This window comes from Microcebus murinus, chromosome 13 (genome assembly GCF_040939455.1).
Source record: "Microcebus murinus isolate Inina chromosome 13, M.murinus_Inina_mat1.0, whole genome shotgun sequence".
Classification (NCBI taxonomy): domain Eukaryota; kingdom Metazoa; phylum Chordata; class Mammalia; order Primates; family Cheirogaleidae; genus Microcebus; species Microcebus murinus.
In genome coordinates this window covers 15,873,775-15,897,497 of record NC_134116.1, presented here as the reverse complement: position 1 = coordinate 15,897,497, position 23,723 = coordinate 15,873,775, and the positions used below count along the sequence as shown (strand labels likewise).

The 23,723-nt window shown below is 39.0% G+C and overlaps 1 protein-coding gene across 1 annotated transcript in view; it reads left to right on the top strand.

Annotated features, from left to right (window-relative positions):
• Positions 1–1,092: 1,092 nt before the first annotated feature.
• Positions 1,093–23,723, top strand: part of ITGBL1 (integrin subunit beta like 1) — a 221,181-nt gene continuing 198,550 nt past the window's right edge. Inside the window, exons 1-2 of the mRNA XM_012751850.3 lie at positions 1,093–1,415; positions 2,724–2,941. Coding sequence (XP_012607304.2) covers positions 1,315–1,415; positions 2,724–2,941 — 319 coding nt within the window. The 5' untranslated portion in view covers positions 1,093–1,314. The remainder of the gene's footprint in view (positions 1,416–2,723; positions 2,942–23,723) is intronic.

The window sequence follows — 23,723 nt, the reverse complement described above, 5'->3', positions numbered from 1 at the left end:
TAAGGAACAGGGTATGTGCTTTAGGTTACCGTGAATATCAACTGAAACACCACTCTAACTTCCTGTGTGAATTTGAGCAAGTCGGCTGACCTCTTGTGCCTCAGTTTCTTTATCTTTAAGGTGGGAATAAGAATGTCTCCCCACTCTTAGCCACCTCCTTTTTATTTCCACCCAACTTAATTAATTCTATTCTTTTCTTCAGTCTTTAGCTCAAATGTCATCATCTTAGATTAGATCAGGTGCCTGTATCTAATCCGGAAGTAACTTTTCATTGCATTTGCAACCGCTTGTCCTTTTGTATTTGTTTTTGTTTTGGTTAATGTCTCACTAGCCCACTGGAAACAGAGAGAGCAGGGGTCATCTCTTTTTAGTTTGCTGTCATGTCCCTTCTATCTGGCACAGAGGCTGGCACAGGATAGAGGCTAAATCCACATTTGCCAAATGAATAAGTGAATTGTCACAATTGTGATTATTGTCACAATTAGAGAGCATATCCTAAATGACTGGCACGTAGTAAGTGCTTAGTGAGTGAGACTGATTATTTTTCACTGTAGCTTACACTCTAAACACACATTTAATTTTGTTTCCTCATACATGGGGGAGAATGGGGTGAATTTGGGACAACTACAATTTGAACTGTCCAAGTCAAGAAAAAATGTGGTGTGATAAGCTACTGGCCTGAAGAACTGGAAGCATGACACACTTTTTAAAGACTTCAGAAATGAAATGCCCACAGTTTAAAACAAAGGATAATGAATACAAGAAAAAGTGGATTTGCCAGATTCTCTTGCCCCCACAACCCAAACCCCAAAGGGTGCATCTTAAAAAGCCTGTGGTGACAGCAATTCACCACCCAAGTGTTTGCACCCAGTGCCACCGGCTTCACGCTTCCTCTTCACGACTTGGGGATTATTTTAACCGCCCCTTTAATATCAGCCAGCCCAAATATCCTCTTGTCAAATATTTCTGGGGCCTGTACTTGAAGAAAGAAACGATTTTCCCAAATCTGTGAACAGGACACTTTTTTTTTTTAATGTCAAAATAAACCATCTGCTTGTACAACTGTTTCTAATTACTTCCCTGCCTAGACTCTCCGCTGAGGGGTTTGGCACCAGCACCCCGCCCAGAGCAGTGCCGCTGCCCAAATCCTCGCAGGCAGCTCATCAACGCGATCGCAACTCCGGGTGGAGTCCCGGACCTGCAAGCCTGGGTGTCCGTGGGTGCGTCTGCCCGGCCATCTGCTGGTGGCACCTCTCCCTCCTGCCCCTCCTGCTGTGAGCCCCACCTTGCAGAAGTGCAGCCCGGGAGCTCAGCATGCGTCCCCCAGGCTGCAGGAACTTCTTGCTGCTGGCGTCCTCCCTCCTCTTCGCAGGGCTGTCAGCTGCTCCTCAGAGCTTCTCGCCGCCGTCCCTGAGGTAAGTTTGGTTTGTTATTCTTTGAGACAGACCTGTCCTGCTTATGTGGCGGGGCTCAAGCTTGCAGGATGGCTGTCCTAAGCCAAGAGGAGTTACTGCGCTGGACGTGGGATAAACTGTTTGCAACCTGTTCCTTTTCCTTTACTGTATCTACACACTGCATTGCCCCATCTCTGTCCTTTTGCTTTGCCTTTGCAAAATACAATCATTGAATAAAAATATTTCCTCCCCTGCAAATGCACATCAGGAGGGATTCCTGCCAACAGTGAAAGGTAGTCCTATGTGTACCTGCATGCTCTTAGCTTATAAGGCATCCTTGTTTTGGTTTCCTAACAGCACCGACATGCATTACATTTGGTATTACATTCTGAAAGAGACTTTGAAGTGCATCGCAATAGCTAAACTAAACTTTTTTTTTTTTTTTGAGACAGAGTCTCACTTTGTTGCCCAGGCTAGAGTGAGTGCCATGGCGTCAGCCTGGCTCACAGCAACCTCAATCTCCGGGGCTCAGCGATCCTACTGCCTCAGCCTCCCGAGTAGCTGGGACTACAGGCATGCGCCACCATGCCCGGCTAATTTTTTGTATATATATTTTTAGTTGGTCAATTAATTTATTTCTATTTTTGGTAGAGACGGGGTCTCGCTCAGGCTGGTTTCGAACTCCTGACCTTGAGCAATCCGCCCGCCTCGGCCTCCCAAAGTGCTAGGATTACAGGCGTGAGCCACTGCGCCCGGCCTAAACTAAACTTTTTAAAAGTTGGGTTTGCAAAGACTGCTGAATTCAAATTTTAAAAAACGGTATGCCCTACCCTACCATAATATACATTACTCTTTCCATATATTCATCTCCTCTTTTTCATAAAATAACTGCTCCCTGGCCATCAGATAGCAAGCGGACATTTTTAAAAGGAGAACTGAAAAGAAAAGGCAGCCAAGTATCATGCTTTGGATTAATTTGTATTTAATTTAAATGTGACTATAAGATTCAGGGACAAACTGCCAACGGGCAGGGGCGTGCATCACCTCTGCCCACCTGGAAGAAGGTGCTGTGCTCAGGTGGGCAGATCATCCTTAGACGTTTTGGGTCACGGTCATTTCTCAGGTGGGTGGTAGCAGTTTGCGTGGGGAAACGCAGCCCTTCCAGGGGACGCGTGGTCCCCACAGGAATGCAAGCCTCAGGCTCCCCTCTATGGGGGGAAGGTTGTCCATGCGGAGGGGTCTCTAGGGGAGAGGAAGCATGGGCTCAGAGCAGAGGGGCAGCGTCCGAGTCTGACCGCGGCCTGGCCCTGGCATTTGTCCCCCACGCAGGAGCTGGTCGGGCGCCGCCTGCAGGCTGTCCCGGGCCGAGTCGGAGCGCCGGTGCCGCGCGCCAGGGCAGCCGCCAGGGGGCGCTCTGTGCCACGGCCGGGGCCGGTGCGACTGCGGCGTGTGCATCTGCCACGTGACCGAGCCGGGCACGTACTTCGGGCCCCTGTGCGAGTGCCACGAGTGGGTGTGCGAGACCTACGACGGGAGCACCTGTGCAGGTAAGGGGGCGGCGCTGTCTCCTTCCCTGTGGGCTCGGCACTCCCCTCCCGGGAACTCTACCACTTCACAGGGGAGCGAAGGGTGGGACACACCTTCCTTCAGGTAAGCACCAAGTAAGTTATTACCACGGTGGAGGTCGTACTTTTTGCAGGTCACTTCTCAAATCATTTGTTACAATACTTTTCTCCCCGCTGGGGTGCAAGCGCAAATGGAAATAATATTTGTAAGTTGCATTTACTTAATTCTAGGTCTCCCTTGCCTCTATGTAAGTTTCTTATTACAGGCGAAGTTCCCCAACGTCCTCACAAACGGAGTTCTTTTGCTGGGCTCTCCTACCCCTGTCAAGAATGTTAATCATAATATTTGCGGAACACAGCCTATATTTTATTTTTACCTAGGAAACACAGGGGGGTATTATTTTCCTGGATTGCAGTGGGACAGGTTGTGTCTTTGAACTCTGATTTGCCCTCTCATAACTTAGGATAATAGTTCACAGGCAGGGGTGCAAATTACAAAACTGTTAACAAGGAAAAAAAAATAAACATGCATGTATTTACTTAGAAGCCATTGCTCTTATATTGTTTTAGCTGCTTGGATTTTTAGCTGCAGTGAAACTTGGTACTTTGTAAGGGTGGAGCGAAAACCACATTCATTTCTCTTGTACGTTGTTAAGGAATGATTCAGGTTCTGATACTGGAAAAGGTCAAGAAATTACATCGTGGGAAACACCCTTAACCTCTTTACCTGTTTCATATAAATGGTGTCATTTACTTAAGGCCAAGAACCTCAATTAGTTTATTGTCAATGACACAGGAACTCCATCACTAAAATCACAACGCAATGCATTCCAGCCAGGGGTTGGCAAATTTGTAGGGAAAATATAGCAACTTATTTTGCCCTCGATGTAGCTAAGACTAATAAGACACCCGACACTAACACAGAGAGATCAAGAATGAGTTTATAGCAAAATGTGTTTTCTTGGCACCTGGGCCCAGGAGTGCATATTGAGAATACTTAATATGCAGGCAGTTTGGCAGTGGAGAAAACAATCGTAGAAGTCGTTCAGAGAGGCACAGGTGCATCTATATGGTTTGTTTACCCCGTGAGGGCTGATGCTCAACCCTTTAAAAATATTGAATGCCACAACTTGTTATTTAACTTCGTCAGTCTCACAAGCTGCAGTATTATTAAGGGTGGCCCTCTTTGGAATGAAAGTTAAGTATTGTCTCATATTTCATTCCAGATTCAACTGTTACCTGGCTTCTCTGGCTTTTATTGCCTCTGGCAAGGCCTCTCCAATATCATTAGTTTGGAATAAATTTTCCAGGGCTTTTTCTATTATTGTTTCATTAAAAAAGTGAGAAACGAGATGCAACCTTTACCTGGTGAAACTAGTTTTGAGTGCCATCAGATAAACTCCCCTATCGAAGAACCTGAGCTGGTGCCTTTCTGTAAAACCCTGTAGAGGGAATGCTGCGGTATATAGCACTCTTGTGTCCCTCCCATAGAAAGTGATTTGTTTTTACTCATAACAGCTTAGTCACTACATTCTTTCCTTCCTGATATAAAATGCAGTACTGAGTCAAGCATGGTTTTGTTTGTTTATGTGTGCATTTCTACAGAAGGAGAAACACTGTTCTTTATTATTGCAAGGCTGAATGAAATAATTGTGTTCATTTTCCATTCTCGCCTTGCTGACTGATGACCATCGAGGCCGATTCTGCAGGCCCTCAGGCAGAATCTGTCCCTGCCCGTGCTTTGCTGGGCCCATGAGGGGATCCTTACACGTGACACGTTGGGCCATCTTGCTGGCTTGCTGGCTGGTCCTGGGCTTCAAATTTAGCTTCTCAATTTTATTTTCAAGAGAGAGTTCCAATTTTATAACCAGTAAGATGGAAACAGCAGGGTTTCTATTTTTATGTGCACCTGGGCCTCTAACTCTATGATAAGCCCTTGTAGGTCCTTTCCAGAAATAGTGTAACTTCCAGAAACCTCTCTAACATTCGTGAAGAAAGCAAAATTCCACTCTGGTAGTCTATCATAGATTGATTAAAGGTTCTGGGGGGAAATTTCCGGAATTCAAATCCAAGTTCCTCAACTTGACAGCTGTATGAATTTGGGCAGTTACTTAAACATCCTGAGTGTTGATTTCCTCATCTGTAAAATGGGAATAATTGCAGTAACTACCTTACCGAATTGTTGCGAGGCTTAACATACAGAAAACAGAATACTGTGTGACACGAAGTAAGTGCTTACTCAGTGTATATGAATATGTGTATGTGTAGATAACAGTATGTTTACAGTGATGCACAAAAGATGGACAAGTATGGATGGAAGGGTGGATGGAGAGATGGACGGGTGGATTGATGACAGGAAGATGATAGCCTAGTCTTGTGTTTACACTGGGCATTTGATGCAGGGATAGCGATTTAGTTTTCTTCACGTAGTCTGGGCCTGTTATTGATTCAAGACCCAAAAAGTCAAACAAGGATAACTATTTTGGCCCAGCCTCAGAGCAGCTGTATTAGATACACTATGCCCTTTTAAAATTAAGTCCATTGGGATTCTTCTACTGTGAATCATAAGAAACATACTTATTTTAGTTTGAGCTGGTTGAAAGTGGTTAGATCCATTTTTGGTGTCCATTTGTTCATGGTATATGAGTCTTTGTCATACTTCTATAACATAAGGGTCTGGCCCAGCAATTGTTCCTGTGGGTGTGATGGTCTATTAAGTGGTAAACTAATTAAGCTGAAATGTGTCTTTAAGAACAGCGGATTGTTTGATTTCATGAAGACAAACTTTTGGTTGATATTTGCAAGGAATCTCCGGGTAACCCCATGGACAACTGTGATTACACTTAAATAAAATGTTGGTTTCTTAAACATCTTTTAAAATCACTTTTGAAATATGCCACTTAAAAGAGTTTCAGTTTTAGTAACTGGGAAGCGAATAGAGTTCAATATAGAACACACATATGAAGGGCTGCATATTCACTGGGCTCTCTGGGGTTGAAGGGGATAGAAAGATGAGAAACGTGTGGCAGCTCACCATCAAGTAGTGGGGCTGGCAGAGTCCTAAATGTCTGTAATTCAGTGCAGGATGCAGTTTCTACAAATTTCTATGAGGGTTTCACTGAGGTAGGGGTTACATGCTGTGGTTGAAAGTTCTTGAGAAAGAGACAGCATGTGACATAGGGAGATTTTTAATCCCAAAGATGCACTGTTCAAATTTTGAGTGAAGAAAAACGCAAACAAAGATTTTGAGGCAGAAAAGCATGTAGGTGTGTTTGGGGCATAGTGAGGGCTGCAAGTTTGTCTTGGCTGGATCTTAGGGCTTTAGGGAAAGTAGTAAAAGATATGTTGAGAGTTACAGCTATTGGACAGTTTTGAACCTGCCTGAATGCAAAGTTTGTGTTCAATTAAACAGCGTACAGGAACTATTAGGTGTTTTGAATATGGCAGTTATGGTTCGTGCTCTGATTCATAAAAAGAAATATAGTTGTCCTTCATATCCATGGGGGACTGGTTAGGGGACCTTCACCTTCTTGCAGATAACCAAAATCTACAGATACTCAAGTCCCTGATATAAAATGACATAATATTTATATATAACCTATGTACATCCTCCTTTGTACTTTAAATCATCTCTAGATCACCTGTAATACCTAGTACAATGTAAGTGCTATGTAAACAGTTGTAATGTATTGTTTTTAATTTGTATTATTTTATATTGTTATATTGTTATTTTTTTTCTGAATATTTTCAATCCACATTTGGTTGAACCCACAGATACAGAGGGCTGACCGGATGGTGCCTGGGGCATGGCAGGTTGTATTGGACTTGATGCCGAGGAACTCAGTTTAGACGCTGTTTCAATCATAGTGGAGGGGAGGGATAATAAGGGCAGAATTATGATGAATTTTGAAGACCATTTTAAAGTAGAATCAATATGATTTGTAGTCAAGGATAAGTAAGATGATGAATTAAAACTGATACTGAGTTTGTAAGTCTGAAAGAGGGGGAGCGTGATAGAACTGACAGAATCAAGAAGTCAGGAGAAAGGACCAGATAACATAGTCCATGAGTTAAAGTTCTTATAGTAGAACAAGTAATTTTATATAGAATTGCTGTAAAGTGAAAAATTATTGCTAGCAGAGGGAGATTCTGGATTTCACTGGCCAAAAGATTTGGGGCTAGATGGAAATCTAGTCTGAATTGTTAACTTGGGTTGACTTGTTTTGTTAACCTTGGGCCAGCTGTTTGATTTCTCTGACATTTAGTGTCTTCTTTTGGAACAACATCCTTATGGATTTGAAGAGCCTTATATCCTGCATGATATAGCAAATAATTTATATATTTATGTATAAATATTTAATATGTATATAATTTATACATTTATCAGACTGTAACACATTCTTATCAGCATTGGTTTATACGTATAAACACGAACATAGCCAGGTGTGGTGCTGCACATCTGTAGTCCCAGCTACTCAGGAGGCTGAGGCAGGAGGATCGCTTGAGCCCAGGAGTTTGAGGCTGCCATGAGCTGTGATCAAACCACCTCACTTCAGCCTGGGAGATGGAGTGAGACTCTGTCTCTTAAAAAAAAAATATATATATATATATATATATGTATAAACACAAACAATATAAAACTAAAATACATTGAAACATCTGTAATATATAAATAATTAGTAATTTTTCTTGCAGATATTTCTGACTTTTCCATTGTTAAGTAAATAGTATGAGAATTTTTATGTAATTATTCATGAGAACTAGACTTTCTGGCCGTTTCTGGTCTGTGTGAGGACTGTTTGACCTGCTTTTCCCTCACAATTGCATTTTTCTTAGACTGTTGAATAATCTCCCTCCCAGTGTATATGTGGTATCGCTCTTTAGGTTTTCTTTCTAAGTTGTTTTCTGTTTTCCAGCTTCTCTTCCTTCTTTCAATCCTTACCCTGTCTTACTTCCCCGCTCCTCGCCTCTGTCTAGCCCCCTGGGATTTACCACTGCCTGCTTTTCAGCCACTTCAGTACGAGCCTCGACTATAGTCGACAGCCACAGATGAATGCACACAGCCGTTGGACTTTAGCGTTGATAACAAAACTTGACTTTTCTAATTTTTCATTTATCAAAATAAAATTGTGAACATTTAAAAATAGCACAATGAAAACATAGATGTATACGTTACCTATTCTGATTTACATTACAAGTAAAGCTGCCTGTAAAGTAAAACAAGCTTTCAGTGCTTTAAAGCTTTCCTCGTCACACAAGAGCAAAACGGATTCGTCGTCAATGCGCAGCACAAACTGTCATGCGGGGACTATGAGTGCCAGCTGTGTTCGCGGCCGGTGAGTGCTGTACTGAAGTGGTTAAAGAAAGTACCAGACATACACACCATTTTCCCTCTGCATTTGGGTATTGCTCTATAGCTCTGCTGTAGCGACTGGCATACATTGGCCTTGGACCAGGTCATCCCAGCACCTTGATGATCTGGGAGAATATATTGATGACATTATGGTGTTTAGATCAAATAGTATAAATATGACAAGTTCAGCAGTTATTTTTTATGTAAAATTTCCCCGGAAAGAAAAGGGAGCATATGGGAACAACTTTATTTGTGTTACAAGTTTTAAATTTGCAAAGCATAAGCCTCCTCCATTGGGTTCTCAGAAGTCTTCCATATATTTTGAGACGTGATGCTAAAACTGACATTTAAGTCTCTTGTTATCATGACCTCCCTGAAAGCTGCTTAGCTCTACACAGTATGTTAAATCTGTCCTTGTGACCTATGATTGACCTTGAGGTGGGTGACAAATAGGAGCAGAGAGTCTGATGTGATCCTTTGTCTGCAGAATTCCCTGTCTATGGAGTTATAAACCAAAACCAGACATCTCAAAATCCGTAACCTTAATCACATCAGCAAAGTCTCTTTTACCACATAAGGTGTGAACACCTTTGGGGGCCTGTATTTGTGGTAGCATAATCACACCCCTGTAAAGTGCAGGAGAGAGGTTCCTACTCCACTAACACCTGGCTGTGCTTATGTTCCATCCAGGATGGAAGTGCTGAGTCTTTTCCTTCTTTTCAGAGGTTATCTACATGACCTAATTTCTCTGGCCCCAGCCTTTCCCACACCATTCCTGATAAGGAACATTAGGTTTCTGATCTGAATCATGGAGAGAGACGTACAGCCCAAGAGTTGCCTGGGTTCCATATCTGACATTATTACACGCTGGTGGTAGAGCTATGGGCAAGTTACTTCAAATGGTTAGAACTTCCATTTCCTTATCTGCAAAAAGAGGACAATAATGGTTCCAAATGGGCATAATGGCAGTGACAAAAACACAGGAGTGAATAGTAAGCATTGGAGTTATGTTATGCTTACTTAGGCTGGATGCCCCTCTCCTACCCTAACTTAATTCCTAGTCCTAAGAAATGTATTCCCCAAAGAGCAATTTTCCTTCCACATTATATCTTTCTCTGGGACTAAATGCATGTCTCACATTTCTTCCTTTGATGATCAGTGAGTCTGTGGAACTGCCTTACCTCAGACAGCATGTCTGCTTCATGGTGCCAAGGGCTGTGTGCACTTTCACCCTGGCCAGCGCGAGGGGACCGAGAACTCCCCACATCCTGCTCCAATTCCCTGGATGTCTTCGTTTCTGACCTTTGTTTCTGTCTTTTTCTCAGAACATCTCTTTTGTGTTCCTGTCTCTGAAATCTTCATCCTGACTTATCATCATCATACTTGATTGGATGGAGTGTTCCAGAGCCCTGCCTTCAAAACTGTGTAATTCATTTCTCTTTGAATTTAGAATTTTCATTCTTTTTCCCAACTGATATCTGCAAATTCCTAGGGCTTACATTCTCGGTGCCCTTCTGCTTCTGCTTCTAGCCAGCACTGAGATGTCTGTATCCCCAGGCTGTTCCTTCATTTCCTTCGAAGTGTTGATGCCGAGTGGGTTGATCCCAGAAACTGCTTCTTCAATTATAAGAATACAAAAGGCAACACAATACAAAACGAAATTGAAATAACTCTCACAGAGTTTTCAAGTATGTATGAAACATTACTGAATATTCTGGAGACATTGAGGTCAGGGTTGTTTAATCACAGGAATGTAAACAACTGAAGACTGAATAGTAGTCTTTCTGGTTCTTAAAACTCCCAGTACTCTGTCATGTACTTCAGCCATTCCCTTCTTTCTTCTCTTTGCACTCCTCTTTCTTGTCACATTTCTTTGCTTTTAGTTCATTGCCAAATTCTGTTCATTTTTTGCAAGGAGCTTAGTTATTATTTCTGTCATGTCTTACTCATCCATGGTCTTTCAAGTCTTGACTTCTACCTGTTGGTGCCCTCAGGTATTAAGGATACACACATATATGTATATGTGTGTATGTATGTGTACATGTGTATTTTTTAAAACTTTCTGTATAATGCATATGTTTTCCTAAATAACAAGGCCTGAGGATGTTCTCTTTATACATATATATGCTGATTGCCTATACAAGCATAAATTATGTATCAAAACATATTTTATATATATGTATGCATACATATTTGCTACCTTAATTTTATATACATATACCATATATACATAAATATAAATATGTGCATAAACATACCTATATATGTGTGTGTGTGTGTGTGTGTGTAAATGTTATACACAGAGACACACATGCATAGCCCATCTTCTGGCAGACTGCTGGCTGCAGAGGAGAGGCAAGTCCACATTCAAATCTCTGTAATGCTGACACTCTTAATTTATAAGGCTTCTTGGGATTATTATCACATTGTAAACCTGGTCCACATGGATATCTCATTGGGGAATACCTCAATAAATACCATGAAGACAATGAGATGTTATTTGGGTGATTCCTCATTTGATTGTCTTTTTTCGCTGTTCAGTCAATTAAATGTTTTTAGGCTGTGGAAGTCACATTTGAATTACAATTAATATTTGGAAATGGGTCCTCTATTCTAATACTAAAACTGTGTGAAGATAGAAAAGAGAAAACAGCTTCTTTCTTATTTTTAATAAATAATAGTGTTACTCTTGTCACTAATATATTTTTAGGCCACATACATTTTGTAGAGTATTTAGAAACTCTGCAAAACTCCTTGTTGTATGCTAAATCCTTGAGTCTATGGTTGGAGGCAAAAATCACTCAGGATTTTCTTACAGCTACCCTCTGGGAGACATAGTCTTAGAAATAAAAAACTAATGATCAATTTTCTGTATCTGTCAAGCAATAATTGCTTCTTGTGTTGTCTTGCTTCTAATAATAATTCTACTTGTGTTACAGAATTTTATTCTTTGCTAAATTCCTTTGAATCTTCTCGTCACACTTTAGCAAGAAGAAAAAAGGAAATAAAATAATGGCATATATAACCTTTAGATCTATCTGGATTTAGGGTCCCCTAACTTAAGAAGCAGTTTGCATTAATGGAAAGATAACTGGATTAGGAGATAGGAGAAATAGGCCCTATTATGTACTTTTCCACTTATCTACTATTTGATCTTGGCAGATAACAAAAATGTCCACCTAAGCCTATAGTTACCCATTGATATTTGACATAATGTTTATTCTTACTTTTTCAAAGGGAAGGTATGAGGTTGAGGAATGCTACAATGAGTAACTGGCACTTTGTATGAGCTCAGTAAATACTTGTTCAGTGGACAAATGAGATTTTGAATCACTGTTGTATCTATGGCATGCATATTTATGTAAAGGTGTCTGAACAGATTAGTAATCAAGGATGGTGGTAACAGTGAAGAGGCCAGGGAAGGAAGACACTCATCATTGTCAGAGCAGAAATAGTGATGCCTCTGGCAAACAATTGCCAAACAAACCTATAACATGAAAACATGGAGTTGGAAAGGCTAAGAAAACTGGGACGAGATGACATTCTTTACTCATCCAAGAAAACCATGGCCAACTTTAACTTATCCTTTCATTTACTTTCATATTCTCCTAATGTTCTTATTGAATTTTCTATGGAATCCAGTTCTATTGCTCATGCCCTAGTTCAGTCTCTATTTCCCATGACTATGAACAGTAGTTAAGTTCTTACCACACTTCAGGCTGTCTTTCCTGCTATATATCCTGCATACCACCGCTTGGTAAATCAACATAAGTGACATTTTGTCAAGTATCAATGCTTTTGCAAATTCCCTTCAAAAATTATTCTGACCATTTATTCTGGCTGCTTGTTCTGTAGCCCTTCTTTGATTTACTTTCTGAATATATATTGAGAGCATATGCTATGGGTATCAAGTCTAAACTTTGGCTTCAAATCTGCTTGGCCATTAAGACCTTCTAGAATGTGGTTCCCCTTTTTAATGGCATGCCCAACCTATTTTCCATTTCCCTCCTCTCTGGTCAGATCTTAACAACACTGACACTTAATGTAGTCTACACCACACAAGTTATCACTCTGTTCCAAGTGTTTCCTGTGTTCACAAATATATTGGCTACTCTTTGAATGCTGGCATAGTGTTACATATTTTTCTGGAAATGTTAAAAGTATTTAGCACAGTGTTGAGCAGATAGTACAAAGTTCTCTTTACTGAAGCCATTTATGTTTTCATGTGGACTTGAATTACTGTCTAATGTCCTTTTATGTCACCTGAAATACTCCCTTTAGTATTTATCATGGGGAGATGTCTTAGTCCCTTCAGGCTGCTATAAAAAATACCTTAGAGTGAGTAATTTAGAAACAACAGAAATTTATTGCTCATGGTTCTGGAGGCTGGGAAGTCCAAGATCAAGGCACCAGCAGATTCAGTGTCTGGTAAGGGCTGCTCTCTGTCTCAAAGATGGTGCCTTCTCACTACATCCTCATGCGGAGGAAGGGGTACATAGGACCCTTCAAGCTTCTTTTATAAAGGCATTAATCCTATGCATGAGGGTGGATCCTTCATTCCCTAATCACCTCCTAAAGGCCCTGTGCTTCTTAATACTGTCGCATTGGGGATTAGTTTTTAGCAAATGGTTCAACTGACATTCAGACCATAGCAGCAGGTTTACTAGCTAATCTTGCTAAAAGGAAACGTCAAATCAGTGTGAGTGAGAGATCTGAAACCTTTGTCATTTGGAAAATTTAGCTTCCAAGCCCAGTCTGGGATTCAAGGGCAAGAGTCACATGTAAGGAGGTAGAGAAGTCTAGTACTGCTGGGCTGGAAAGAACCAGCAAAATTTACTGGGGCGTTTCTAGGCTTCTGCACGTATAAATTCTGAAGCTATTTTCTATTAACTCTTAAATTGATAAAGATAGAGAGCTGCAAGAAGGTTGCAAATCTCATTTTCTTTGGAAAAAGAGTGCTTTGTCTTTCCAAGAATCACATTTCCTAGCAAATGAGAAACTATATGTTGTAATAGAACTCATTCTCCTGTCGACTCTAAATCATCTTACTTAAGTCTCAGTAGAAGAATGACAGCTTTATAAAGGGAAAAGAAAAATAAGACTTTTATAAGTGGCGTGACCTTGTACCATTGCAGTCTTAGCTTATACATAAAACAAGTTCCTATGCCAAGAGCCCTGCCACTGTAGTGGTTTGCATATAGTCACTAGTTCAAATACTAGATTATTCCAAGTGAATAGTTACCCACTCTAGTTTCCTGTTCTGTTATTTTATCTGAAAACTTCCTAGGGAAAGGCAGGCTAAAACAGTTTTTTTTTTTTTTTTTTTTTGGTTTTGTTTTGTTTTTTTAAAGAGGTCAGTGAGTTTTGGCATCGCTTCAAAACTTCTCTTAGGGCAAGGCATTAACTGTAAATTTGTGACTTACTCAGTGGGGGAGAGTAAGGAGCCAAAATCAGAAAGTGAAAACATGGTAAATGTATTTCCTAATTGATCATTACTGCTCTTTCAAAGCTATCATTTTCTGCTGTGCAAAATAGTTAGACAAAACTAGTTATTTTTCTAAACAAATGACTTGGCCTGTTTAAGCCTTCCCATCTCCAAAATACAAAAGACAAGTTATAGACAATTTTATTTCTTTCTTGGTCAACACCATTGGTTATATAAGCTCCAACAGCTGTCTTGACATGAAAATAATTCATCTGTTTCAAGAAAGGAAACATTTGATTTGTTAGCTATGTAATGGATAGACTTCTCTTCTAGTGCCTACTTGGGTGGATTTGAGCCTTGAAATTAATGCTGGATTAATAATACAAAAGAATAATGAGAAAATATCTACTTACATCTGAGTATGCTTTGCTGGAAAATATTTTTATATGTAGACATTCATTCAATATTTATAATAACTTTTAAGAGATAGTCAAAATAATTTTCTCCAACTATTATACTAAGTAACCCTGAGAAGAAATTTGCTCCCCACCCACCAAATCAATAGGAGGCTTTTCTTCAAGCATAAAATTAAGGTTGTCCTGAAACCACGTATTTAGGGAAAATATTTTCATAAAGTTTAGAGTATGGAAATGAGAACATAATTTTCAGAAACCTCCATTTTTTACATTAAAAAATAACTTCTGTTTATTTTTTTCTTCTCAGAAAAGCAGATATTCATTCTCGTTTCTGTGTTATGTCAGAGTGTGCACATAAAACCTCAAATGCCAGTAAGGTACTGGGCAAAAGAACCTCTTATACGTTTAATGTCAAAAGAAGTTGGGGTAACAGAAGTCACTGAGACAAAATTAGTTGTCATACCAAGAAAGAGCATTTTCTCAGCTGTAATGGAAGTTCTTACAGAGATTGCATTTAGCACCAACTATTATCCAAATCAGGTTCCTCCTGAGTCAGCAATTGAAGAAACTCCTCCATAACCTGTAATTTTCCTTGTCTTTAGAAGTGAAAGAAAAAGTAGGTAGGAGAGTTGAATCTACATTATTTGTTTTTTTTCGTGGACATTATGTTATTTGTGTATTAGCTATTTTGACTATGAATAAGTCACATTAGAAAGTCTCTTTTGTTCTTACAAAATTAAAGTATTTCTAAAATGAACTCCAGAAATTCAAATGCATGAAATTCTTAATATATGTATAGCCTTTCTGATATCAAAGCAATGTGAACCAACAGCAATACAAAGTGAGAGAAATAAGGTGTCTATAGAAAGCTGAAATTCTACTCTTTCTGTATTTCAAATATCCCTGCTGATAGACTGATGGTGAATTTTAAGACTTATGAGTGGCAATGCACTGATATGTAATTAATATAGTCTTTATGGAATTTAGTAATCTCTCCCTTGGGAAAACTAGGTGGGCTGGTTGGGGTAGGTTGGAAATGCAGAGGCAGACAACTCTGGAAAATCCTTGGGAACTAGAATTAAAAAACAAGAGCCGTTTGTTCTTTCTCCATCATTGCTGCTTACTGTGTGATCTTGCACAAGTCACTTAACTTCTCTGAGCCACAGTTTGGTTAAATTCAACAAGCATTTATTAAGCATCTCCAAAAGGATGTCTTATGATTAGACTCAGCCCCACAGCTGGGAGACTTGAACCATCAGAGGGCAGCAGGAGCTGAATCCAGTGACCGCAGGTTCGGTAAAGGGCTGCAAAGATTTTGCTTTCCTGCAGTCGACCACTAAAGAGAAAAATCCTGTCACCTGCACCTTGAAAGCTCTACTTTTTCCTTGAGGATTTTAAGAACTCTGACTTCCATAAATAATTATTTAATGAGTACCCAGCGCCTATAAGGTATTGTAATCTAGGCATTGCTATTTATAGACTTGGTGTTTGTCTTTAATCCCCCAACATTCTGCACGTGGTCTGTTAAAGTACAATAAAATAATAATGTTTGTGTGCTCAGAATTTCCCCCCGGATGGGTAGTTATCAAAAGCCATGATACTCTCTTCTGCCCTCCATATGGAAGACCCAACCAGGCAACCTGGTAAGAAAACCACGAGTTTGAAGAACAGTTAATGAATGATGGGTAGGGATATTTGGAAGAGAATAGCAATAGGGTAGAAAACAAATTCCTTTTCTAGAAGGGCAGCATTCTATGATGTGCACTTAAAAATCTACTTAATTCCAGTAATGCATTCCATAAGCTTATTATGAACTTGAAATAAGGGAAAGGTAATACAGCTAATATTTATTTGGGTTTTGCTATATGCTTCTTGTGTGATGTTAAGTTTTCACTACAAATTTATAGTAGGGTAGGTCACTCTGCCATTCTAAAGATAAAGGGATGAGCCTGAGAAAGATTAAATTAAATGTTTATCACATGTTGTCCAACACCATAACTATGCACACTATTATGAAGCTGCACCATGTAGCACAGTGCCACCAGCTAACAGATGCCCAAGAAATATTTTAAATCCTTTTTCTACAGCTTTGAATTACTATATGCAGTATAAATGCACAATAATTAAATGTCATTATCATAAGTGAAAGTGTGAGAAGTAGAATAGTGAGGAGATCGAAAGAGAAGGACTGCCCGTGTTCAAAAGTTGACTGTATACATTATGAGCTGTGTGACTTGGGGAAGTTAATTCACTTTCTTGGGGCTCTGTTTCCTCATCTCATAGTATTACTGTGAGTAGAAGGACTCAGAAAAATCCTTATAGGTGCTCAACAGCGGCTAGTCTTACTATTGTTATCAATATTATTATCAGGCTATTCCCATATTACTCCAATTATATACTCCCCAAGAGCAGGAATACTGTCTTATTTTGTATAATATTGTCTCTTATATTGTTAGTGCTGCAAGAGTGCTGTGTCATAGACCACCCCAAAGTCAGTGGCTTGTAAAAAAAACCAAAACGAGAAATTTATTTTCCCTCTTGGGTGATGCAGTTGAGCTACAGCTCAGCTGGATAAGGCTGGATTCCAGGCTACATATTATTATTATTGTTATGCTTTCCAGGGTGTGTTTCCATCACATCGGATCACAGGAGCACTAGAGAGGGGGAGGAAATATTAATATTTGAGGTGTCTTATGGCTCTGACTCAGACCCAGTAACCTGCACTTTATATCCACATGCCGTTGGGCAGAGGGAGTCACAGGGCCAAGGCAGATGTCTGTGCTCTGCGTGGCGGTGTGGCAGGCGGATGTGAAATGCTGACAGCAATATTTCCACCAGCCGTAGGATTTAGGGCGGATATTCAAATAGTGAAGTTGGCTGATGGATGTCATTGTAAGTATCTAAATTATGTTTACATTTAATTTGGAAATAAATGTTCCATTTTAATTTTAAGTGTAATCATATTAATTACATAGTAAATTATATTGGCATCTTAAGTATTTTCATGAAGGGGCAAGAATAATTTTTTTTTTAGAAAGCCAAAATACATCCAGAATCTAATACATGAGGGAGTTCATATCAATTTCATAAAATTTAATTCACTAAATAAAGATATAATGTCCAATGAATCAAAGAACATGACATTTAAATACACCCAATCTGTCATTTCATGGCGCCTTCTTAGCATAAGGTATGTTCCATATCCCATAAAGTACAGCAGTTAGATGAAAACCAACTATTGATACAGGTCACAAGATGGGTTCAATAGGTGTCTGTTTTCATATGCACAGTCAGTAAGCCATTTATCTATTATTTGTTAAATTACTCTAATTTCAACACTTTTCCTACCTTAAAAGAGTATTTTTTTATAGCATAATGTGTTGTGTTCTTTGAAAAAGCTATTTTTAGAATTTCTTGAGAACTTCATAAAAGCAGTGGAATCAGTCAACATTTTATTATTATTATTCAGATTTCCATCTTTTGAGTTTTAAACAATAGAATTCAAGTTAAGAAGAAAAGAAAGCAAATGTAAACCATTTTATATTGTGTTAGCTGTCATACAACCATTGAGTGGCCAGTCAACTTGTAAACTAACTGACATCACAATTATGTAGTTCATTAATTTGATACGGAATATAGTTATGATTTCCTTTTTCTAATGAGGGAACTGTGTGTCCTTTAAGAACTAATTTTTCCATAAAGTTTGATTAATTTTGAAATTTAAAATACAGTTTGATTGGAAGTTCACATGTTTATAAATATTTTTGACAAAAATGTATGTCATTCTTGAAAGGTTAATCTTATAGAATAGATATATTTTTTAAGAGTTGAAGCTCTAAAAATTGACTAGTTTCTCATATGTAAGCCAAAGATTTATATGTAGGTATAAAATAAGAGTTATATATATTTCTATTATATGCCTGTAATTATTTGTTCAATCAACAGCTATTTATTAAGCAACTGCTGTGGATAAGACTGCACTGTAGCTGTAGGTGTTATAAATATTAAAACATATGACTTTTGTCCATGAGAAACCTAGTAGTTGGTTTATGATATAGCATAATGCAGTATTTTTTTTTTTGAGACAGTATCTCACTCTGTCTCCTAGACTAGAGTGTGGTGGTGTCAGCCTAGCTCACAGCAACCTCAAACTCCTGGGCTCAAGCCATACTCCTGCCTCCCGAGTAGCTGGGATTACAGGCGTGCACCATCACACCCTACTAAATATTTTTTGTTTCTGTTTTTAGTTGCCTGACTAATTTCTTTCTATTTTTAGTAGGAACGGGGTCTCGCTCATGCTGAGGCTGGTCTCAAAAAACTCCTCATCTCAAGCGATCCTCCTGTTTTGGCCTCCCAGAGTGCTAGGATTATAGGTGTGAGTCACCGCACCTGGCCCGTAATGCAGTATTAAAGAGGTGCAGAGTACACATGGGGGGTTGGTAGCTATTTAGAAGATGAGCATGATATTCACTAGTAGTGAGTATGGGAAGAATGACATTCTGGCTAGCCAGGGAGAGAAAGTAAATAATATTTTAAGGTAGGACATCCTGGATACTAGTCTTGCTCGTTTAGGTCAATGGCTTCTTTCTGGGGCGCTGTCAAGTGAGAAGCCTGCAGAGAGATGGGAGGAGGAGCAGCTTGTAGGGGGCCTTTCAATGACCCCCAAAAATAAATAAATAAAAGGCTGGACAGCCCTTGGAAGGCAGTGTGAGCAGAGAATTGGCTTTTCTAGATAGAAATTTCTGGGACATTGCTCTTGGGATAAATGGAAAAAGAAAAGCCTTCAGATGGAGGCAACAATGAGAAAACTATTTTAAAAGCCAATGGTGAAAACTAATAATGTTCTGAATTTTGTTGGTGGCCGTAGAAAGAAAAGGGAAAGAAAAGTGTTAGGCACATTGTGAGATCATGGAATTGACAGGAATTAAGATCAGGTTGAGGAGACGGAGACAGGCCTGTGATTTGATAAATGTGAACTGTTATGGTCATTCTGGTTTTCAAATATTGCATGTTCTGCATCCCTTCCCCTCCATCCCATCCCAGAGAAACCTGGGGTCTACATGATTCAAAGTTAAAGCGTTGAATCCTTGAATATCTGTAGAACCCCTGCTCTGCTCTAGTGCTAAATACTGACACCGTTTCCACATTCCTGGTTAAATTATTTGCTTTTGTTTTTTATTTACATATTTACTGTCTTTCTTTCTTTCTCTGTACACTTCCAAGTAACATGCGGGCTTCTCTCTCTCTCTCTCTCTCTCTCTCTCTCTCTCTCTCTCTTTCTCTCTCTCTCTCTTTTTGAGCTGTATATACTTTTATTTTTCCCCTTTTATTATTAGTTGACACATAATCATTGTACATAATTATGGGATATAGAGTGATATTTTGATATGAGTATGCAATGTATAATGATCAAATTAGGGTAATTTAGCATATCTGTCACCTCAAACATTTATCATACCTGGAAGAGTGGAGGTGGATATGTTGGAGCCAGAAATGGGAAATTGAGAAGGAAATACTTTTGAGGGCAAAGGGATGAGGGGCAATTTGTTCATAAAACAGCAGTCTGAAGGTGAAAAATGGTGGCCAAAGAATATATCACCTCCCAAAGACTGCCAATGAGCACATAATAGTAGCCGAGAAGACTTTAGAAAGTATTAACTCTTGAGTTTAATACTTTTTGAAAAATACTGTATCCAGATATCTTTGTAGTTATTTAAATTAATACTTTTATTTGTGGGTGTCTAGGACACTTTGCCCCTTTAGATGTAAGTTAACCATTTCTCATTAGGGTTGATAAAGGTGAATGATAAATGAAATTATAGATTGCATGTTATAAAGAAAAACACTAGTTGTAACTTTTGGTTATAGTGTTATACTCAAAGTAAAATAAGATCTATCTACCTTGTTAATTACATTCATTATGTAAAAATAGCTTCAACTTAAATTTCCAAATAATAAAATTCTTCAAGAAAGATATCAGAAACCTATTTTCTTTTATAAGGAAAATAAATCTAAGTATTGTTTTTTTATGTGCCTACAATATTTGATTACAAGATGCGATGAAATGTAATTATAGCATAGTATTAAGTGGGTCAGAAAGCCCTAAACATTTAATATAATATGAAGTTTATGTTACACTGTGTAATAATTTCCTCATGACTTTCCTTCATATAGTTTTTAATATACAAGCACCTAATAAGGTATAGTAATTTAGGCTTGTTTTGGGGGCAGGTGTTTTTCAGATACTCATATGTGTATCAGGTGAGATTCTTTTTCTGCATCCAAATGATAGAAAACCCAACCCAAGCATGCTTAGGAAAAAAATAAATTGCAGTTTACTAGCTCACTTAATTGAAATTTAGGACAGTGATTCTTGAATCAGCAACATCAATATCAACTGGGGACTTGTTAAAAATGTAAACTCTCAGTTTCTGTCTCAGACTCACCAAATCAGACACTCTGGCTGTGAGGCACAACAATCTGTGCGTTCAAGCCCTTCAAGTGGTTCTGATGCATGGTAGAGTCTGGAAACACAGGTCTGGGAGTGAATCTATCCTTGGGTGCAAATCAATTTAGGGCTCAAAGGATAACCACCAGAATGTAAATGTGGGCTCTGCTAAACCCTGGATAGCCCCATTTCCAGGCTTCACATGGTGGCCAGTGACAGCTTTAGATGCCTATCATTACAGCACACTGTCCGGTAGACAGAAATTATCTCCCCTGGAACTTAGTCTTGATGTCCCTGGGTGTAGCCTGGCTTAGGAAGTGTCTCTTTCCCTGAGCCAATCACAACGCTGAGTACATAGTGTGTTCTAATCAATTTAGCATTTTCATGTCACCCACTTAGAGACTCTAGGATTGAAATCTACTTGATCTGTGGACATTGCTACAAGAAGGACAAGATGATGTAGAACAGCAACAGAGGATGTTCACAGCAAAGTCACAAACTTAAGAAAGATTCTTGAGTCCCAGGAGAGAATCTCAAGGCAAAAATGCATTTAACTGAAGCTATTGAGGAAGCTAAAAGTCAGTCACTTGACTGGAGAATGAGAAAATGTTCACCTTCACATTAAACCATTTTATACCTTCCCCTCTACCTACACAGAAATATTAGTTTCATTGTCTTAATGACAGTATCAATACTGAAGGTATTTGGGCTAGCAGGGAAGAAAGGCTTGATGCTTGAAAAATGATAAACATATATTCTTCTTGCATATATTCTTCTAAAATTCAACCTCTATTTTTAATATAAAGAAAACTTTTTTTTCACTTTAATCTTATTTTATCACATATTTTTGACATCTAATAATATTGCTGTTTTATTTGCTCACTGTTCATTAAGGTCAGAAGGAAGGGTTACTCCCCCTAATTCAAATGGTGCTTAAGAAGACAGAGGAAGGGTTAACCAGGTTTGTGTTCAGTGTGAAGTTGGCGCAGAGGGTGTGGCTGCACACAGCCATGAGGAAAGGTTGAAACTGAAGAGGTGGTGACAGTAAAAATCCTGAGGTTCTGAGGGAGATCACATGGGCCTCCCTTGTGACAAGGAGGGACAGAGAAGATGGCTGCGATTGGGACTTCGAATAAACAGAGATAATGGTATTTCCCGAAGGCTGTTTAGATTACACGGGCCACGCTTTTCTAACCAAGGAGCCAGCCTTAGCATTGGCATTTTGGGGACTGTACAATTCCAAATGAAGTTGGAGTCCAATGAGCAGTTACTTTCTGTATTAAAGACATGGTCTTTAAAGAGCAGTCTGTCTAGTCTTTATAGCCATTTTAAAAAAGGACTGTAGTTTTTAGCTTGACATAGACGTTTCCCTGACTCAGTATTTTAGCATAGAAAAGTAGATGGCGGTTCAGAGTTTATTCCTTTACTTTTAAGTGGATTAAGGGAATGTGTCTGCTTAGATTTCCTATGTTCATTGTTTTGAACGTAGTAGAATCATAATGTTTCAGGAATTGACTCGGGAAAGTCTCTTGGTCACAGGCTTTGTAGCCAGGATCTTCACAGGAAGATCTAGACTGACTGGTAACCCCATCTTGTGGAAGCTGTGTTGGGAAACAAAGCTACTTGACCTGCCAGTCTCAGTTTCCCTGTCTAAACTGAAGAACAGGTCATTTTAATAGAGCACATGCCATGTGCCCATGTATTGTGCTAAGTACCCTATATGTTACTCGTGGAATTCCCACTACCGCCTTTGGAGATTTGCATTATTATGTTCTGACAACAGCAATAATGGTGTGCCTTCCTTACAGGATTTTGTATTTGTGTGTGTGAATTATCAATGAGATTAGAGACTCATTGTAGATGAAATGAGATTAGAGCCATTCCTATATTAGGTTCTTAGTTCTCAAAGCAAGTGAGTTACGTTCTTTTCCTTTTGGTTGTGATTATTCATTTATATCTTTTGGTATTTTCAGGGAACCACTTTGTCTGGACCCCACTATAGTGGCCAAGAGGCAGAAGCTAATGGCTATTTTCCAGTAGGGGACCATACATGGTGCATTAAAGAAACTAGGAATGTGGTTATTTTATCTTTTCTGTAAGAAAAATCCCTTAATGCTAGTATCTCCAAATGCAGAAATTTGATTTATTATCCCTAAACTATATTTTTAAGTATAGAAGCCATAGAATACAGAATGGCTATATTGTCACCCCTCTGTTTTAAAACATGCCATAAGACAGCATTTGTCATGTCGAGGTAAAGATCCAACAATTAAAAGAAAGTTTACTAAAATTATACACAGATAGAATTTTATTTCATACAGCCCAGTATATATACACTCCAGTATATTCTAAAAACATAAATGAAATAAAAGATGGATAGATGGATGAACACATGGATAGAAGAATGGATAGCTGATCCAGGTGGTTTGAAACAACAAGCAAACAAAAACCATGTTCCAAAGTAGGGATCAAATTCCACTTCTTTTGAGACATAAACTGTTTACAGCTTTGAAATGACAGTCCCCCACGCCCAGCACACCCATTAAATTTTTATGGAACCTTTCCTCATCTATTAACACATGGCTTATAGGAGGTGCTCAATATATTTTAGTTCCCCTTCATTGCTTTGGTATGTGATTTGGAAAGACCAGCTGACACAGTTGAATATATATCAGATTCAGGGTTAGAAAAATATTGCATAGCATCTGTAGCAGAAAAATTAGTTTTCAGAAGTGTGATTGTAAATAACGTTAGGGCAGCATGCCTTTGAATAACATTTGGTAAGATCCATTCTGAAAGAAGTGAGTTAGGGAACTTTTTCATATTTTTCACACTAGAGGAAAACAACCTGAATGTCCCCCGTAGGGATGAGGTCATTGATATCAAAGGACTGATGCACACTGATAAAAGAGCATTTAGTTTGTCTGACTCATTGGTGAAAAAATAGAAACCACTGAGAGGTGGACTAAAGGTCTTGGTGTGATGATTGCTAGCTTTTAGAACAAGTGGAAAACAAAGTGTTTTCACTTTAAACTCTCTCATGAATTAAGTTGTGGTGATGGGAACATTTAATATGGGTAAGTAGTGTTTTTCATTCAGTTTAGTTAGCACTTTGTTATGTA